At 40.9% G+C, this 20715-nt stretch overlaps 1 protein-coding gene across 1 annotated transcript in view; it reads left to right on the top strand.

Moving 5' to 3' along the window:
- Window positions 1–1880: 1880 nt before the first annotated feature.
- The window catches only part of LOC134543231 (MOXD1 homolog 1-like), a 45909-nt gene continuing 27074 nt past the window's right edge, over window positions 1881–20715 (top strand). Inside the window, exon 1 of the mRNA XM_063388134.1 lies at window positions 1881–2150. Within this exon, the coding sequence (XP_063244204.1) occupies window positions 1881–2150 (270 nt within the window). The remainder of the gene's footprint in view (window positions 2151–20715) is intronic.

Here is a 20715-nt window from a genome sequence, read left to right as displayed (position 1 = left end):
CCGAATTTTGCATTAGTTTTTAAAAAGGTTTTGCACAATCATCTAAGTTTCTGCTGAGTGTGAGAGTTTTTTCGGTTAGTTGCTTGTCTTCAGTGGCAGGTTTATTATTTGCGCAGAGGTCTCTGCGAGACTGCAGGCCAAATATGACATTCGACAAACATGTCCTACGAGTGTTTCATTCCGTCACTAAACGAAGCCATTATATTCGCTATGTCTACACCGAAATAAAAAAATAAGTTAATTTTAAATGTTTAAATTTAAATTTAGATGATGATATCTTTAAACGATGACTAACAGGCGATAATTAAATATAATGAAAAACCAGCTGGCAAAGAAAATGAGTGATAAAAAAAAACCAACGTGTAGCCAATTTTACACAAAATGACGCACAAGTCTGAAGCCAATGAACTGGCGTATACAGAGGACTGCGTAGTCCACCATGAAGGTCATTGTAACCGAGAATTTTTTTTCCAGTCACCATCAATGACATGTGAGTGCCAAATTAATAACGCCCATCTCCAGTGATCCTTCCTGCTGCCATGGCAGCATGGCCCCCACAAGGGGGGGCGGGGGGCTGGGTCGACCCCTGGGTCCAGGGCCCTGTTTATTTTTAAATGTTAAACTATCATAATTTTTTACATACTAGAAAAAAAACATATTGAATATTTTTTTATCCAGTGAAATTTTAGAAGATTCTACACCTACAGCTAATTTTATTTTTCTGTAAATATTTTCATTTTTATCTCAGTGTGTGAAATAAATACTCATACTCGCTGTGGTTATTTTTAAGAAAAATATTTTTTTTAAATAAAGCTTAGTTTGGACTTATTAAAATAGTAACCATAATTATAGCCTGTATTTTCAGGTTAAGTAACATACTAAAAAAAGAGGGTAGGTAAGAAAAAAATATCCATGCAATTATGATGTAGCACGTGAATATTTTTTTTGACGTGATAACGTCTTATAAATCGATGAACGCCGGCTGCACGCACGAAAAAATTGTCAAAATTCCGCCTGAGCTGAGCGTGCAAGAACCGGGGCCAACCACCGCGCGAGAAAATCTTATATAATATCAAATAGGTTAAGGGCGGGCCTTTTTTTTTAAAACTAATTATTCGTGATTATATTCAAACAAATTATTAAAACTAAAAATTGCAAAAAAAACTGTAAATCATTATTTAAAAATTAAAAAAAGTATGCAATTTTCAATAAATGTTTTGTTATGACGTTATCGCGTGAAATTATGGTCCGTAAACCGACTTTACAGACAACCCACCATTTTTTTTGGGTTGGGGGGGGGGGGGGGGTGAGGCCCGTTACCTATCCTGGGTCCAGGGCCTGTAATCGAATGTGGACCGGGTCGTTACCGCAACGCCGAAATACCATAACGCCGAATGTCAAAAATTGACCACAACGCCGACAGCTAGAAAACTGCTGTGTACCAAAACGCCGAAATAACAACTGAATGGATTTGTGTGTGTTTCTTAAATGTACCTTAACGCCGAAATACCACAATCAAACCTAACCTTACCTGACCTAGCGTAATATAACCTAACCTAACTTAACCTAGCCTAGCTTAACCTAACCTAACCTTTGTGGCAGTCCTGCAATGACATTTTTCGGCGTTGTGGTATTTCGGCGTTGTGGTGCGTCCCCATGCGGAGGCCATGCGTGGCAGTAGACACAAGTCTTGGCGCTGCGCTGGTCCGCCGTGTGCTGCTCTGTATCGACCACGTGAGGCGGGCAGCGGCAGACGGCTCCAGCTGCAGGAAGCGGAGGGGTGGCAGGAAGCAAGGGAGAGGGGAGGAGGGGCGCCCCTACCTGCACAAAGCGGCGGCGGTGTTCCGGCCAGGTGCGAGACTGCGACCCCAGTGCGCGGGATGACGCGGGCGTGGGTGCTGGTGCTGTTGGTGTTGGTGCTGGCGGCGGTGCTGGCGGCGGCGGGCGCGCAGCGGGGGCGGCGCCACTCCTGGCTGGACGCCGGCCGGGTGCGGCTGCAGTGGGGGCGGCAGGGCGACGAGCTGGTGCTGCTGCTGGAGGCGGCCACCGCGGGCTACGTGGGGCTGGGCTTCAGCCCCGGCGGCGGCATGGCGGGGGCGGACATGGTGGTCGGCTGGGTGGACGACGCCTCGGGTCAGCCCCACCTGCTGGTGAGTGCTCCTGTCCTCCCCCAACAGCAGTGTCGCTGATTGCTCCACGCCGAACCTGTCCGTGTCCTCATCCTGAAGTGAAGGACGTCACATTGTTGCCCGGAAAAAAAAACTGCCCAGTCTACAGTTAATTGCGATGTCCGATGTCCGCATCTTCTGCATTCTAAAGTGAAATTATTATTTTTTCGAATGTTTTGTGTTTATTGTTTTTTCATGCATGTGTTTTTTTTTTCAAACGGGTACCAGAAACTCGAACATCGCGAGTGTTCCGGAGAAAACAAATATTTCATAATATATCACAGATATTTATACATCTTTGTGTCATTTTTTTTTTTTTTTTCCCCTTTTCATGAAAATCAAGCTGGACAATATTTAAAACCTGGCAGGCAACATCCTGTTTCTAGAATCCAAATAATTTCGAAACTAAGAAAAACTGAGGTTTTCTTCTTCTTCTTCTTCTTCTTCTTCTTCTTCCGGAGCCGAACTTTCAATTGGAGTATAGTGGCCCGTCTACAAAGGTTCGAATCTGTGGGTGGTCCCTGTCCTTATCCTAACGTGAAGGACGTCACAAAATTTTGCCCGGAAAAAACTGCCCAGTCTACATTTGCGATGTGCGATGTCCGAATATACTGATTTCCAAAGTAGTCACCAAGGTGCAGTAATATAGAGCACCAAAAATAAGTGCTTTGCGATTTTTTTTCTCTCGTACAGTGTAAATGAGTATGCAGCTAAGTTTTTTTAATATTTATTTTAATTGTTAATGCTTTGAGAGTAAAAAAAAATATTAGTTATTTGGTAAGGCTAAAGTGCTAATAAATAAATTATAGTCACACTCACGAATACGAATTCGCGTGTTCAGCCTTCAGAAAGCTCCTGTCGCAAACGGACAGCTCTTATCAAAATTTCGCCGTGGTCTTCTTGTCTTCCTGTTGCCGCGCTGTCCGGTTTTTCTGTTTGCTTTTTTTTTTTAATCGGTAACCGTAAAAAGCTAATATCACGAGTGTTGTTCATCTGTGCTACCCCCAGGACAGAGATAGGGTCAAAATGTTCTAGTTGTCCAATGTATTCGGATCATTGTCCATGCCATCCGTGACGTCAGGGGGTCTCGTAGCTCAATCAGCGACACAATTTGGAACACACTGCAATTGTAGTCGGTCCGGGGACGCACCACAACGCCGAAATACCACAACGCCGAACGTACAATAACGCCGAAAACCATAACGCCGAATGCCAAATTGACTACAACGCCGACAGCTGTAAAACTGCTGTGTACCACAACGCCGAATTACCACAACGCCGAATTACCACAACGCCGAATTACCACAACGCCGAAATACATTAACGCCGAAAAATGTCATTGCAGGACTGTCACAAAGGTTAGGTTAGGTAAGGTTAACACACAAATTCATTCAGTTGTTTTTCATTTTGCTCCTGTCCCCCCCCCCCCCCCCCCCCCGCCACCCCGCAGCAACATTTTTCGGCGTTACTGTATTTCGGCGTTGTGGTACACAGCAGTTTTCTAGCCGTCGGCGTTGGTGCGGTCAATTTGGCATTCGGCGTTATGGTATTCGGCGTTAATGTACGTTCGGCGTTGTGGTAACGACCCCCGGCCCTCAAATCAAGAGCGAAACCATCTGCAACCCAGTCAGTAAGTAGAAGTTACTCATATACTCGGAGCGGTGGAAGTGCGTTCACTGTAAGGTAGTTCAAAGAAAGTGAAGTCCATCATATCAAAATTATTAATTTATTTTATTTTTGAGGGTATACGTAAATACTTAAAATTCGTGTGTTAAATTTATTTCGTCAAAAGTTGTTATGGGACTATTGAAGTTACGTGGTTGAGACCATAAAATTTTAAAATATTTCAAGGCCCCTCTCTGACTTATTCAAGGTCATGTTTTTTTTTTGCAACTGCGTCCTTTGTTCGTACGACAGCCACCTGCGCCGTGCCGTCAAACCAAATCCTTTCCCGACAACACCTCATATTAATTCCACTATTCGCAATGTTTTTTTATTCAACTTTTTTTTTTTTTAACCCAGGTATCCTCTCGGGAGCTACGCTCACTAGTATGCTTATTACAAACCGTGACACTGTAAGAATTAAGTAACATTCACGGGCGTGCTGGCCACCTCCACGTTCGAAGGATTGCCTTCACATCCAGGAAAACGTCAAGACTCCGTAAAGAGACAATGCAATTTATTTGGAAGAAAAATAATATTGGTTGTCTGCAAAGTCGGTTTACGGACGATAGTTTAACGTGACAACGTCATAACAAAACATTGATGAAATGATTGCATACTTTTATGAATAAAATTAAATAATTTTTATTGAATTATCACTATTTCGTATGGATACAAAGAAGGAGTGAAATGAAATCTACAATTTAATTGATAAATTTACTTTTATTTGCACTCATTAATTCAAATATGTTTATTACTTTAACGAAGAGATTATTATAACTATAACTTTCATACATGTTTGATATTTAACTTCTTCCAATCTGTGTTATTCTGTTAAGGACAGGACGATGATAGGAAAAGTAGGAAACGAATGGGAGTGTTTGAAGTTTAATGTGCCTCGAAAATGTCAAATCGATTGTTGTTCCAATCAAGTGGAAGAGATATAGATGCGGCGCAAGCGTACAATGAGCATAACAGGACACAGCGTAACGGGACAATTTGCGCAACGGGTCACTTTTTAGTGCGTGCAGCCGGTGTTCATCGATTTATTAGACTTCACGTCAAAAAAACAAAAAATTAAGGGAAAATTTAAATTTTGGTCATGAAAAGGCAGATGTGTGTGGACATCCTGAAATAGCTGGGTGAAAGAGAAAAAAATATCAAGCCGTGTTGTACACACCTGGTAGTGGTTGGAAAGCCCGAGTTGACGTGACTCACGTGCTACGCGTGGAAGATTGTGGGATACACAGATAAAGCATGATGTCCGATTCTAGTCGGGAGGGGAGGGAGATTTCAGTGTACTACACGTACCAATATGACGGCACTTTGTTTACAAACGTATCAGCTGTACATCTACTGTGCGTTGAACTGGAGAAAAATGTCAACTCATATCATTACATTTGTATCATGAAGATCCGTTGTTTTTTTTTTTTACTTTTTTTAATATATTTACAAACATATTAACCAGATATATTTTTATCTAATATTTTTGCGGAGCAGCCTAAGTACAGTCGTTAATAAAAGCAGGCTAGAAAAGCTAATACATCTATAAATAAACTTCCGCCATATTGGTAAGTGAAATTCAGGGGGGAAAGGGGTTTTGTCTGTAAAGTCGGTTCACGGACGATAATTTTACGTGATAACGTAATATAAAAATTTTTTTTAAATTTGCTATTGCTTTATAAAAAAGCCCTCCCTTAACCTGTTTGATATTATAAGAAGATTTTTTCTTCGCACGGTGGTTGCCCGGTTCTTGCACGCTCGGCTCAGGTGGAACGTGACAATTGAGTCATGCGCTTTTTTTGTGCGTGTGCATCCGGCGTCCATCGATTTATAAGACACGTTATCGCGTCAAAAAAATTAGGGGGGGGGGGGCGGGGGGAAACGCTTCACGTCTGACGGCTAATGCTCCGTCTGTGTCCTTCCCTGATCTCCGGTGCTGCAAGTAGCGCCTCTGCCGGAACCTGGGAACTGGGGGAACTGGTTCACTGGTCCAACCCGCACTGCGCGTGTGAACCAGAGCGACCGGCGGGCCAGCTGTCTCGCCCCGGGCCAGTCGCCGACCTGACACCGGTGCCCCGGTCTCATACAATGGCGACTTCAGGATGACTTTTCGGGAGGGGCTATCGCAAAAAAAAAAAAAGTCACAGTTGCAACAAAAAAAATGAAAGTGGTCAGATATTTGGTCTTGGAATATTATTTACAAATTACAGGTTTCAAATACAGAAACTTAGAGTAGCTCCATGCAACTTTTGATGAGATAAAAGTTTAACATATATGAAATTAAATATTTAAGTAAACATAAATATACACTAATCAATAAAATTGGTCTCGGGAGGGGCTGTCGCCAATCACCGCCCCCCTTTCTGGAGCCGCGCTTGGTCTCATAGCGAACAAGATAGTGTGTCGCAGCTTAGAACTGTTACTCTCTTATTGTCTGTGGAAATCAGCGAACTGTGCATCATTTGTCGGCAACCTAACTAACTGAAAATCTTGAACTTTTTCTACAGAAAATGTAGGCTTGACTTGATGTAAGCTTTTGGACATACGCCATTGCTAAGCACATGTATGTCTGTAGAAGAAAACTACAAAAACCCAAAAGACATGCTGTTGTCAACAGGATATAAACACCACATAATATTCCATAACAGGAACATGGTCAATAAACAAAGAAAAACAAAGAAAAATGGACTAAGAGAACGAAAAACCCCCACAAATGATGACAGCACAAAAATATTGAACCCAAAAAAATTCAGCGCAACAGTTGAAACGAGACAAAAACACGACAAAACGAAAAGACGAAACAAACACAATAGTTTTCCAAAACAGAAACAAGCGACGTTTCGGGAACTGCTATCTGCTCCCGTCCTCAGGCAGAGACGCACATGGTACGAAAACACAGGTGTTGGCTTACATACTTTGAATTATTATTTTTTTGTCGTTCGTTGCTGGGAATATTCACCATAAATGTTCCAGATTATTTTTTTTTCCAATTCGGAAAAACCAAAACACTGTGTTAAAGTGATTTTATCTTTTGTTTAAAACTTTTAAAAAAAATCATAATTTCAGTTACATTTGCAAAATAAGAAAAAGACGCGCATTCGTCTGCACATGTGAACATGGCAGCCATGCTTATTTAAATGACGCCAAGATAATTCAACATTGCCAAAAAAATCAAAATCACAATATTTTAATACACCATTCCGTGAAATTCTGAACTGTAAATGTTCGTAAAATTACTTTTTTTTGTTTGTCATTGTGTTTAAGAAATTTTATGTTTTCTTTATTTTTGAAATTTAATTTTTTATGTTGGAATTTCTCAACAGCTCAGTTTTTTTTTAATATTTGGTAATGTAATGAAATTTTTTTCAAAGTTAATCTTAAACATTGTATTTTGCAAAGTAAAATTTAGAATGAGAATTTTGGAAATACATTTTCCTGTTGTATTTCACCAAGAGCACCATCTGAATACATTTCATTACTATCTCCAAGGAGTCCTAACTGAAAGACTCCATCTTGGTTTCAACCATTTTTGTTTAAAAATTATTTACATTAATTTACTATTAGAAATATTTGCTCCTTTGAGCATAAATCTAGCAAAAAAAATTATGGAAAGAATTATTATTAATAGTGACCCACTTCTACAATACATAGTTTCTCCTGTGAAAAAAAAATTGTTGGTGTTTAGATTTCAATTATTTTTTTTATTAGAATGACTACAACTGTAATCATACTCTCAATAGGCACTAAATTATGGTCTTATGAAAAATCAGTCAATGGTAAAATCAACAATATATTAATATTTACTGCACTTGAAGATGGTATAGAAAATGATATTTGTAATGAGTAGAGACCGGAAAAATTCGCGGATTCATTTCTTGATAGGCTGAAATTCAAACATGTGTATAATTCTGCTGGTTCTGCTATTGGCTCGCGGTTTAACTGGAGCTCTCTGGGCCAATGAGAGACTATCGACCAAAGAAGCGTCGAATCACAAGCTACCCAGTGGAGACGCCTCACAATTTAGTACCCAATGAACACGCGTGTTTACTTCAGAAGTGCAGAGGATAATGGGGGCTATCCTGGAGGTTATTGAATCCGCGAATTTTTCCGGTCCCTAGTAATGAGGAAGCCGGGTAGGATCGGCCCGGCAGCAGTGGCCGCCATCTTCCCTGCGCTGCAATCCGAGCGTGAGACAGTCTCACGACTATCACCCCCCCCCCCCCTTGTTATACTTGACTCTGACTCGGAGAACTGGTCGCTGCAAACTGCACTCAACCTGTTCCCATCGTTGCAGACCTGTTGGGATGGTGTCTTGACAAAGCTTACTTTACAACTGATTAACGACTGATTACAACGATCGGAGCAGGCGGACTCGAGACCAGCCGCCCGGGTCGTCACCACGACGCCGAAATACCACAACGCCGAATGTCAAAATTGACCACAACGCCGAAATACCACAACGCCGAATGTCAAAATTGACCACAACGCCGAAATACCATAACGCCGAATGTCAAAATTGACCACAACGCCGACAGCTAGAAAACTGCTGTGTACCACAACGCCGAAATAACAACTGAATGAATTTGTGTGTGTTTCTTAAATGTATAAATGTACCTTAACGCCGAAATACCACAATCAAACCTAACCTTACCTAACCTAACCTAACCTAGCGTAATATAACCTAACCTAACCTAGTCTAACCTAACCTAGTCTAACCTAACCTAGTCTAACCTAACCTTTGTGACAGTCCTGCAATGACATTTTTCGGCGTTAGTGTATTTCGGCGTTGTGGTGCGTCCCCCCAGCCGCCGCGTGTAGCACCCGAGACGGACGGCGGCTGGGTGCAGCTGCTACCTGGAGGCTGGCGGAGCACGCCCAGGTCCAAGGTCAAGGTCACCATCATCCGGCCCGCCCCCGACCTGCCCCAGCTACAAAGCTCTCCTCGAGACTGCGCGCGGCAATGGGGCGACTGAATTGTTGCCCCTTGGAAGGGCAGCCCATCAGGATTTTTCTAACAGTAGTGTTTTTGAAAGCTTGTCTGAATTGCGCCTTGGATGGGCAGCCCTTCAGGATTTTTCTGACAGTGGTTAGTTTGTAAAGTGACCTAACCTAATCTAACCTAACCTAACCTAACCTAACCTAACCTAACCTAACGTAACCACTGTCAGAATAATCCTGAAGGGCTGCCCATCCAAGGGGCAACAATTCAGACAACCTTTCAAAAACACTACTGTAAGAAAAATCCTGATGGGCTGCCCATCCAAGGGGCAACAATTCAGACAACCTTTCAGAAACACTACTGTAAGAAAAATCCTGAAGGGCTGCCCATCCAAAGGGCAACAATTCAGCTCCCCCGTGGCAATGCCATGGCGAGTATAGTTGAGGTTACCGGTCGATTAAGCTACACTTCTCAAAGCTGGGCTCCGTCCGTCAACCAGCCCAGCGATTCACAATCATCCGCACGTCCGTCTTAATATATATATATATATATATATATATATATATATATATATATATATATTGACGTGATAACGTCTTATAAATAGATGAACGCCGGCTGCCCGCACGAAAAAAAATTGTCACGTTCCGCCTGAGCCGAGCGTGCAAGAACCGGCCCGACTACCGTGCGAGAAAATCTTCTATAATAGGTACCAAACAGGTTAAGGCGGGTTTTTGTAACTAATTGTTCGTGATTATATTTAAACAAATTATTTAGATTAAATTTGCAAAAACCTGTTTGTAATATTTGAAAATTTAAAAAGTATGCAATTTTTCATCAATTTTTTCTAATGACGTTATCACGTAAAATTATCGTCAGTAAACTGACTTTACAGACAAACCCCCCCCCCCCCTTTTTTTTTTTTTTTTTGCTGAGAAAATCTCTCTTGTAAAGGTTTGCCAGTTTGACGATCATGTACGCTAAGCACTTGTGCGTGATCACTGATCGAACAAACTCTAAAATATTTATTTAAATAAAGTTTTGAATTACCGTGCATTATTGATTTATATTGTGTCTCAAAGAATTTATTATTGTTTCAAATATCAAAACTCAAAAACGAGTTCATAGGCAAGTTAAGAACATAATACGGAAGCAGCTTAGTTTTCTGTCCATTTAGTACAACACAAAACAGTAGATTCACTTTTTTTTTGCAATATTTTAACAAAAATACCAATCGCTGAACGATTCTTCGTTTTGTCAAGTTTCAACACTAGCAACAAGTGATGCCGGTGAGCAAATAATAAAAATGATGTTTCTCATCTTTAAAAAGAAATAACTATTTGAGGGTTTTTTTAAAAGCTGAAACTAAATAGAACAAATCACTATATTATCTTTGAAAGATTTGTGCAATGGGAGTGCATGCCTTATGTAAGCTTTTGGACATACGCCATTGCTAAGCACATGTATGTCTGTAGAAGAAAACTACAAAAAACACAACTTGGTTCAACTGTTGTGCTCAATTTTTTGGATTCAATATTTTTGTGCTGTCATCATTTGTGGGTTTTTTTTCGATCTCTTCTGTTTTTGGAAAACTATTGTGTTTGTTTCGTTTTGTCGTGTTTTTGTCTCGTTTCAACTGTTGTGCTGAATGTTTTTTTGGTTTCAATATTTTTGTGCTGTCATCATTTGTGGGGGGGGGGGGGGGGGGGGTTTCGTTCTGTTAGCCCATTTTTCTTTGTTTTTCTTTGTTTGTTGACCACATTCCTGTTATGGAATATTGTGTGGTGTTTATATCTTGTTGACAACAGCAATTGTTTTGCTTAATTTGTGTTTTTTTTTTTTTTTTTTTTTTTAGTTTTCTTCTACATACATACATGTGCTTAGCAATGGCGTATGTTCAAAAGCTTACATCAAATTACTTGATGTCTTAAATTTAAGTTAAGTGCTTTAGCTTGAAAACTTTTATTTATTCTTCCAAGGTTCGATTTACCGTCGAGGCATCACTAATGCTGGATCACTGCCTCTCTGTTCCTCGCCGCTGATTGGAGGGACGAACTGGCCTTACACAAGCATGCGTGCCGCACGCGAGGTGTAACCATGTGACCCCCCCTCCCCCCCACCGCAGGAGGGATGGGGAATATTTACAGCCACGTCGCTTGTGGTAGCGATCCACGGTCGTAGACAGGTCTGGTGACTCACCTCCATTCCTCCGGGAACGCCGAAATACCACAACGCCGAATGCCAAATTGACCGCAACGCCGACAGCTAGAAAACTGATGTGTACCATAACGCCGAAATACAGTAACGCCGAAAAATGTTTCTTGGGGGAAGGGGGGGGGGGCGCCATAGTAGCAAAATGAAAAACAACTGAATTTGTGTGTGTTTCTTAAATGTATCTTAACGCCGAAATACCACAACCTAACCTAACCTAGGCTAACCTAACCTAGCCTAACCTAACCTTACCTAACCTAATCTAACCTTTGTGGCAGTCCTGCAATGACATTTTTCGGCGTTATTGTACGTTCGGCGTTGTGGTGCGTCCCCTTCCACCGTCCTGTTAGCGAAGCTCAAAGAGGCCTGCGAACTGGCGGTACTCGTAGAAGTTCAGACCAGTATTAACATTGTGTTAAATGGGAATTTTTTTATATATATATAATTGGGCATATTGTTTGAAACTCTGTTTAGTCTTAAAACGTCTGTTACAAATTTGGGATTTTTTAAAATTTATTTGGGAGCTTTGTAGGGGTTAAACATAGCAAATAACTTGTAACTTTTCCGTAATTGTCAGCAAAACATTGGAGTGTTGAGAATGTGGATCCCAAACAAATTTGCGATCTCCCATAAGAAAGATTTTTTTTTTAAGTATTTAAAGCAGGAATATTCTTTTGCTATACATTTTATTCTTCAAGCAAGTGTCATTCTTTCAAGTGTGATTTTTGAGATCCAGTTATTCTTTATAATGTAATTAATATTTCAAATCAAATTTTTCATTTTTTTTTCTCTTCTAACCGGGTCCTTAGGCAAGTAAAACCTAAAAAAAAAAAAAAAAAAAAAAAAAAAAAACTTGACGGTTTTTGAGCCGTAACCTTCATTGCAACCAAATGACAATACAAGAGCGAGGCTATCTCTCTCACCACTTCAACTCAACTGACAAATGCGGATATATTTTAAGGCATTGGTAAAGCTTAGGCTTTTACCGAGCGCTCAAACGAATGAAAAAAAAATTGTCATCCGGGAAAAAAATTAAAAAATTGAAGCTGAAAAGGAAATAATATACTAACTGCACATTTAACTCAATGTGCATACTGGGTTCAACTACTACTAGCGCCGTTAGTTCGCGGGCTGCCGCGGTAGGGTCACGCCAAGGCAAAGGATAGGAAGTAGCCACCATGGTTGCGACTGTCAACTGTATATCGCAGGGCCGGACCACAACCCGCGACAGCGAAAATGTCCCGTCACATACATCAGCTCTCTTCTAGAGCAGCGCCAGGCGTGTCGCGTGTCGCGGGTCGCGTGTCGCCGAATGTCACGACGCCGCTCTGCCGATGGCGATTTGCCGCGACACGTCCAACGCTGCTCGTCCAGCGACACATCCTGCGACACATACAGCGACACATCCAGCGACACACGGGTACTTTCTCAGCACGACACAGCGCGGCCAGTTACTCTCTACGAACAAAACAAGAAGCCGCTATTTTATCGCGCCGAAGTTGGTAACTGCCCTGTTTCCGTGTGTTCAACATTAACGTATGGAATATATTGTTAAAAAAAAAAAATCCAGAATATATAATTTATTTGTAAAAGTTGTTGAAATATCATAGAATACATTTTGTTTATTTAGAGAAAAGCATAATGAATCGTGGAAAATTAAATATGAACTAATGTTTTCACTAAGCATACATAATTTCAGTTGTTTTTTTTTTAAATTGAGAATGATCAATGTCACACAGTAAGTAATCTAATATATAAAATTCTCGTGTCACAGTTTTCGTTGCCATACTCCTCCGAAACGGCTTGACCGATTTTGATGAAATTTTTTGTGCTTATCCGGTATCTATGAGAATCGGCCAACATCTATTTTTCATCCCCCTAAATGTTAGGGGTAGTCCACCCCTAAATTTTTTTTTTTTAATTTTTGGAGAAAATTTTTTATTTTATTTTTTTTATAATGTGGCATTAAAAAATACACACAACCCTAAATTTTCACCCTTCTACCCCCAACCCCTAATTTTTAATAGAATTTTATATTTTTCAACCCCGGTCGATAGCTGATCAATTAACACTTGATCAACCTTCTCCGCCTACAGCGAGCTCATTACCTGGATTAACACATAGACCACATATTAATATGAAATTCCATCCCTAAGGGAGTGAAAAAGTGATAATTTCATTTTATAACAGAAAAAATCATAGGTCATAGACATACAAATAGTGAGGGAGTGTCATTTCTTTATGTCTGCCACACGATCATACACATAGTAAGGTCTGGCAAATTCATATTTTTCTCCTTGGTGAGACCAGCCCGCTTAGTGGAGATCGCAGCGGCTAGCAAAATAAAGGCGCTCATAACCGTTTTGTTCTTAACTTCGTCAATAGATAGAGTTAGTTGCCTTGAATTTTAAACACACCATCGTTTGATGCGTTTGTCATGTCTTTAATTTTCGTTTGTTTGTGCCGTATGCGTTACTATACCATTCATCCAATTGCGATGCAATTTTGGTGAGTTGTAATGCGCATGCCCGTGAAGGTTTCTGAGACGGTATAACTATTTTGCAATAGTTGGAGCACAAATCGTTTCAAAAATGTGTTTATTTCATATTATATAGCGGTAATTCGTCTGTTTTTGTTGTATAAGTGCACACTAATGACATAATTTATTTAAATATAAAAGAGAGTCAGAGATAGAGTGATATATATAGAGTGAGATAGAGAGAGACAGAGAGATAAGTTGAGATAGAGCGAGGTATAGAGAATGAAATGGGTTAGATAAAGAGATATATAGATGTATATAGCTATATAGAGATTTATATATAGAAGAGATAGAGATAGTGTGAGGTATATATGTAAATATGTAGATATAATGAGATAAATAGCGATAGAGAGATGCATAGATATATAAAGATGTAGATAGAGATAAATATATGTTTAGAGAGATGGATAGATGATTTGTATATGTGTAACTACTTCAAACATATTACAAAACATAGCTGAATGAGGCATTGCAATGCATGTCGAGCATTAGCTAGATAATTGAATTTTTTCTATATTTGTAATCTCTTATTTTTAAGCTTTTTTCTATATTACTTTATAGAGTCTAGATTACATACAGACCAGGTAAATAACTATAAACTGGCAGAGCAACGTCTGTCGGGATCTGAAAGTGATATAAATTATTTTGCACACTTGACATTCAAATTAAGAAGACAATTACTAACTACATCTGATTTCGAAAAAGGTACCCTTCATCATGTATTCAGCCCGGGCAACGCCGGGTACTGCAGCTATAAATTCCCTAGAAATAATTTATATGGCAAAACAACGTTTGCAGGGTCAGCTAGTAGTGATATATAAATAACGTAATTACACAAGAGTTTCATGCACGAATCCACATAATTAAATTATTAGTTTTTTTTTTTTAATCTCTCACAACCACATACGTTGCAAATAAAGTTCTGAATTGATTTCTCTTCGTAATGTGGCGATTATGAATCTTCTTGAGAAGAATGTCGGTGTAAACGATGGTAGGGACCGGAAAAATTCGCGGGTTCAATGACCGCTAGGATGAACTCCACAGCTCTATGTATACTCGGGAAAATGTCACCCACTCATTGGCTGCTGTCGTGTGAGACGTCCCAACGTAGTAGCCTGTGATTCGTTACAGATTTGGTTACGTGTTTCTTATTGGTAGGGACCGGAAAAATTCGCGGATTCAATGACCTCTAGGATAGCCTCCATTATCCTCTGCACTTCTCAAGTAAACACGCGTGTTCATTGGTTACTAAATTGTGAGTCGTCTCCACTGGGTAGCTTTTAATTCGACGCTTATTAGGTCGATAGTCTCTCATCGGCCCTTCAGAGAGCTCCAGTTAAACTGCGAGCCAATAGCAGAACAAGCAGAATTGTACGCATGTTTGAATTTCAGCCTACCACGAAATGAATACGCGAATTTTTCCGGTCTCTACTTATTGGCCCAGAGTCCTGAAGATGAGTTGTGAGCCAATGACAGAAGCAACATTTGTTTGTAACTATTTCAATTTTAGGATATCGCGAATTGAATCCGCGATTTTTTCGGGTCTCTAACGATGAGTCTCGGCGACAGTCGAGTCGCTGGTTGGCGGCTTGTCGCAGGGACGCTTGTCGCTGCTCCCGTCAGGAACACGTGACGCAGCTAGGGGACGGCGGGGTTGCCCTGAGCAACCCCCCAGCCACGCACTGCAACCCGCCCTTTGTGTCTGTCGTGAGAGCGCTGCCCTGCTGCGCTTCCCTCGCTACCCCCCCTTCCCAACGGGGTGCGCACCCCTCCGGCGGGGTTGGGGAGAGACATAATCGTTATCCCGGCACAGACTGCTGGGCGATCACGCTCTCGCATCACTCACTACACAGGGTAGAGACCTGAAAAATTCGCGGATTCATTTCGTGAAACGCTACAGTTCAAATAATTACATCTACCTTAGTGCTGCTTCCGACATCGGTTCACTGTTAATATGGAGGACTGAGAGCCAATTAGTAGGGACCGGAAAAATTCGCGGATTCATTTCGTGATAGACTGAAATTCAAACATGTGTACAATTCTGCTGGTTCTGCTATTGGCTCGCAGGTTTAACTGGAGCTCTCTCTGGGCCAATGAGAGACTATCGACCAAAGAAGCGTCGTAATCACAAGCTACCCAGTGGAGACGACTAACAATTTAGTACCCAATGAACACGCGTGTTTACTTGAGAAGTGCAGAGGATAATGGAGGCTATCCTAGAGGTAATTGAATCCGTGAATTTTTCCGGTCCCTACCAGTTATAGACCTTCACTCATAGAAGTGTCGAATCACAGGCTACCCAGTCGAGACGACTCACAAGTCAACAGCCAATGGACAGTTGGCATTTGCCCCGAGTGTGTAGAGGATGGTGGAGTCTATCCTGGAGATCATTGAACCCGCGAATTTTTTCCGGTCTCTAACACAGGGTGAGAGTGAATTCGATAGACAAACATCGGCTGCAGGTTCAACGCGACAAAATACGTTAAAAACAACTATGCGACTGAACAACAATCCTTATTGTAAATAATGGATAAAGTACCTACTTTAGATTGAACACTGACATACTGGATTATGTTTAATCAATCGATATTCTACAACTACTAAGAATTAGTTGCTATCGCAAAATTATTCCATTGAAATTTTTGGTGGTAACACATTTATTTTTCACGTATTTTTGACGTGACAACGTCTAATAAATCGATGAACGCCGGCTGCACGCACGAAAAAGTGTCCCGTTACGCACATTTTCCCGTTACGCCGTGTCCCGTTACGCTCATTGTACGCTTGCGCCGCATCTACCTCTCTTCCACTCAATTGGAGCAACAATTGACTTTTTCGAGGCACATTAAACTTGAAACACTCCCATACGTTTCCTACTTTTCCTATCATCGTCCTATCCTTAACAGAATAACACAGATTGGAAGAAGTTAAATAGCAAACATGTATAAAAGTTATAGTTAAAATAATCTCTTCGTTAAAGTAATAAACATATTTGAATTAATGAGTGCAAATAAAAGTACATTTATCAATTAAATTGTAGATTTCATTTCACTCCTTCTTTGTATCCATACAAAATAGTGATAATTCAATGAAAATGATCCAAATTTATTCATAAAAGTATGCAATCATCTCATCAATGTTTTGTTATGACATTGTCACGTTAAACTATCGTCCGTAAACCTACTTTACAGACAACCAATTTTTTTTATTTGTATATCTACAGTGTTTCTGAAAATATTGCTGCGAAGCTGTGGGGATTGCAAGTGGCCGATGAAATTAAAAAAAACATTTCGTGGGATGAATTCGCCAGAGGGCTCGCGGGCTCCCGGCCGGCGAGGTTCGCGCAGCTGCCGCCAGGAGCAGCTGCGGCGGCAGGTGGCGGCGGCGCGTGCCGCAGCTGCGAGGCGTAACCGCCTCCGCCAGTGCTGCCAACTGCCGCCTCGCGCCCCTGCCGAACACCTGGCAGCTCCTCTGGACAACTGCCGCCTCGAACAAGGGGAAGCCTTCTTTTCACGGACGAGAGAGCTAAAACCCGAAGTTCCCCGAAGTTTATGTTTTTTTTTTTCCGTATCTTTAATGTAGCTATCCTAACCAAATCAACCGTCCACAATGTTTTAAAGTATTTGTAATGAATCTAACCTAACCTAATTGACCATTAGTATCCTTTTATCAACACCGCCATATTTATTTACAATGAACAAAAAAAAAACGAAGATGCACGATCGGGAGTTTGGCTTTCTGGTCTGTGAAAAGAAGGATTCCCTCGAACAAGGCTGTAGTGGCCGAGTCGCGAGCGACTTTTCTTATTTGTTTTGTTTTATTCGTTTAAAATTCGGCAAATTCAGTCATTGGCCGGTTTGAATTTTTCGTGTTCGAGTGTACTACATTATCTGAATCATGGGCGCAGCAACAATTTTTTTTTTTTTTTTGCAAGACGGACATAAACTTTTTTGACGTGATAACGTCTTATAAATCGATGAACGCCGGCTGCACGCACGATAAATTGTCACGTTCCACCTGAGCTGAGCGTGCATGAACCGGCCAACCACCGTACGAGAAAATCTTCTATAATTTCAAACAGGTTAAGGCGTGCTTTTTAACTAATTGTTCGTGATTATATTTAAACAAATTATTTAAATTATATTTGCAAAAAACCTAAAATAATATTTCAAAATTAATAAGTAGGCCTATGGAATTTTTCATCAATGTTTTGTTATGACGTTATCACGTAAAATTATCGTCCGTTCACCGACTTTACAGACAACCCCCCTTTTTTTCACAACCTTTTGAAGCCTATAATTATTTTTTAGACATATGTCAATGTATGTTATTTACATGAATATATGCTTTCAACATACTGAGATAAAAGCAAAAATACTCAAAGTCACTGATTGTTATTCTGTCCTATATATTTAAAAGAGTAAGTCTTGCAATGTAATTATTGTCAGTGAACAGAGAAACCAATTTAGTTGTCTAGGGTAAGGAAGTTAGTCGGTTTTCTGACGAACATCAAAGGACCTGCCACTTTCACGCAGTCGCGTCTGGCTGATGCAGATGTGGATATGGCATTTGTTTGGATCACGTGACCTGTGACGTCAGCTGCTGATGATACAGTCGCGCGGAGCGGATCTGTCCGGACCAGAGCTGACGAACTTGGACTTCCGAGGTCAGACAGCACCATCAGCGTCTGACGTCATGAACAATATTCGCCAATGAGAGGCATGATGAGTATAAACTGTAAAATCGTGCGAAAATATTTATTTCCGATCAAGAGTTTTAATTGCATGCTTATATAATTTCGTCTCGGGCACTATTTTGTTTAATTTGTTTTCCGTTAAGACACTTTGAAACGGAAAACGAAGTACCTGGAAAAAAAATTGGTACACGTGTGTAGGAATGAAAATAACAGGTTTTGTCCAAAAATATATATTTAACCTTTAGTTAAATTTAAAAATATATATTTAAATTCTATTATATATACATATTTACATTAATATCTCTGTTGTATGACTCTCGAATAAAGCCATGATAAACCTCTGTAGCAGTATCCTGTGCTGCCCTCTCTGTGTTTGATCACGTGAACCTGATGCGTCAGACAAGTGACTGTTGCTGCAGAGACTGCATCAGAGGTCGGACAACGCGGATAACAGATAAGAAAGACAATAAAAAAAAAGCGAGTGTGGCAGGGGCTTTAGTGGCATAACCTCCACGTTTGTGACTGCATAACTTGGGCACCGACACACGCCGTCGGGGGTGTATCTGTGTTAGTGAGGCGGGATGATAAGCGCGACGCTCGCTGGTGCTTCTATAGCGCAGTGTCTCCTCTGGACTGGCGCGCAGTCTTCTCCCAATGCACAGGATAACTGTGAAATTTTGAGCGGTGAACGTAACATTATATGGCCGAGAGAAAGGAAGATAAAAGGTGTATTGCAAGTCAAGAAACTGTAACGGTTGTTTTACGCGTAAAAATTACTGTGAAAACACGCTTTTTAGCCATTTTCGCTCTTCTGAAAATACGGTTTAAAAACTTAATCCGAAATCAAAAGTACTTTTCGGCCCTCGGCGAACTCTTAAATGCTTTTCGTAAACAGACCGCGCACGGATATCTTGAGTGGTTTTCAAATCGCGTTGTTTTTCCTGAAGCTCTGCACAGTGTGTGTGTGTGCCCGGGTAGCCGGGGGTCTTAAAATTTATCTGCAAATGATCTTTTGATTTGCTGCGAAAATGAACCCGTTCGGCGAAAGGAAAATGAGCAGCTCCCCCCCGCCCGGGAGCGCAGAGGGGCGAGCAGGGGGGAAGCCTTCTTTTCACAGACGAGAGAGCCAAACGTCCGATCGTTAGACACCGGAAAAATTCGCGGATTCATTTCGTGATAGGCTGAAATTCAAACATGTGTACAATTCTGTTGGTTCTGCTATTGGCTCGCAGTTTAACTGGTGCTCTCTGGGCCAATGAGAGACTATCGATCAAAGAAGCGTCGACTCACAAGCTACCCAGTGGAGACGCCTCACAATTTAGTAACCAATGAACACGCGTGTTTACTTGAGAAGTGCAGAGGATAATGTAGGCTATCCTAGAGGTCATTGAATCCGCGAATTTTTCCGGGCCCTACCGATGGTGCATCTTCGGTTTTTTTTTGTTCATTGTAAAAAAATATGGCGGTGTTGATAAAAGGATACTAATGGTCAATTAGGTTAGGTTAGCTACATTATAAATACTTTAAAACATCGTGGACGGTCGATTTGGTAAGGATAGCTACATTAAAGATACGGGAAAAAAAAAAGCATGAACTTCGAGGAACTTCGGGTCTTGGCTCTCTCGTCAGTGAACAGAAGGCTTCCCGGCGAGCAGGTGCGAGCAGCGGCCGGCGCAAGATGGCGGCCGGAAGTCCGCGCCGGAAGTGTCGCGCTCCGCTGCGCCGCGGGCGTCCTTCCGGCGGCCCCGGTCTGGAGACGAGGCTGACAGGACAGCGTCGAAGAGACGACCCCGCCGTGCGGTCTAGCAGTGATATAAAAAGATGAATAACTAAAATACATTAATATGAATGTTTAGGGACCGGAAAAATTCGCGCATTCAATGACCTCTTGGATAGCCTCCATTATTCTCTGCACTTCTCAAGTAAACACGCGTGTTCATTGGGTACTAAATTGTGGAGTCGTCTCCACTGGGTAGCTTGTGATTCGACGCTTCTTTGGTCGATAGTCTCTCATTGGCCCAAAGAGCTCCAGTTAAACTGCGAGCCAATATCAGAACCAGCAGAATTGTACACATGTTTGAATTTCAGCCTATCGCGAAATGAATCCGCGAATTTTTCCGGTCTCTATAGAATGTTATATGCGAAAACATTTTATGAGTAAAAAATTAAATTATGTTTCTATAACTTTAAAAAAATCACTTAACATATATTTAATTTTGAAACGAATATTACTGTGATTGAAATTTATACATTTTCAAAAAAATTCACACAATTATAATAACAAGTTTAAAAAAATTCCTTCCAGCAATGTGATGCATTATTTCAATTTAAAAATTGAGATTTGAAAATGAAAAGTTTAAGAGTAGCTCAGATCAATAAAAATAACTTTGATAGTGTGACACGTTTTAAATATATATTTGAGGTTATGTGTTCAAATATATTTGATGGAGTAAATTGGAAGCTATTTTTCGTCCAATACTACCTCTCCAAACCTTTT

This window comes from Bacillus rossius (genome assembly GCF_032445375.1).
Source record: "Bacillus rossius redtenbacheri isolate Brsri chromosome 9 unlocalized genomic scaffold, Brsri_v3 Brsri_v3_scf9_2, whole genome shotgun sequence".
In the NCBI taxonomy this organism is placed as follows: Eukaryota; Metazoa; Arthropoda; class Insecta; order Phasmatodea; family Bacillidae; genus Bacillus; species Bacillus rossius.
Note: the sequence above shows the minus strand (reverse complement) of the source record. Positions and strands in the feature narration are given on the sequence as shown.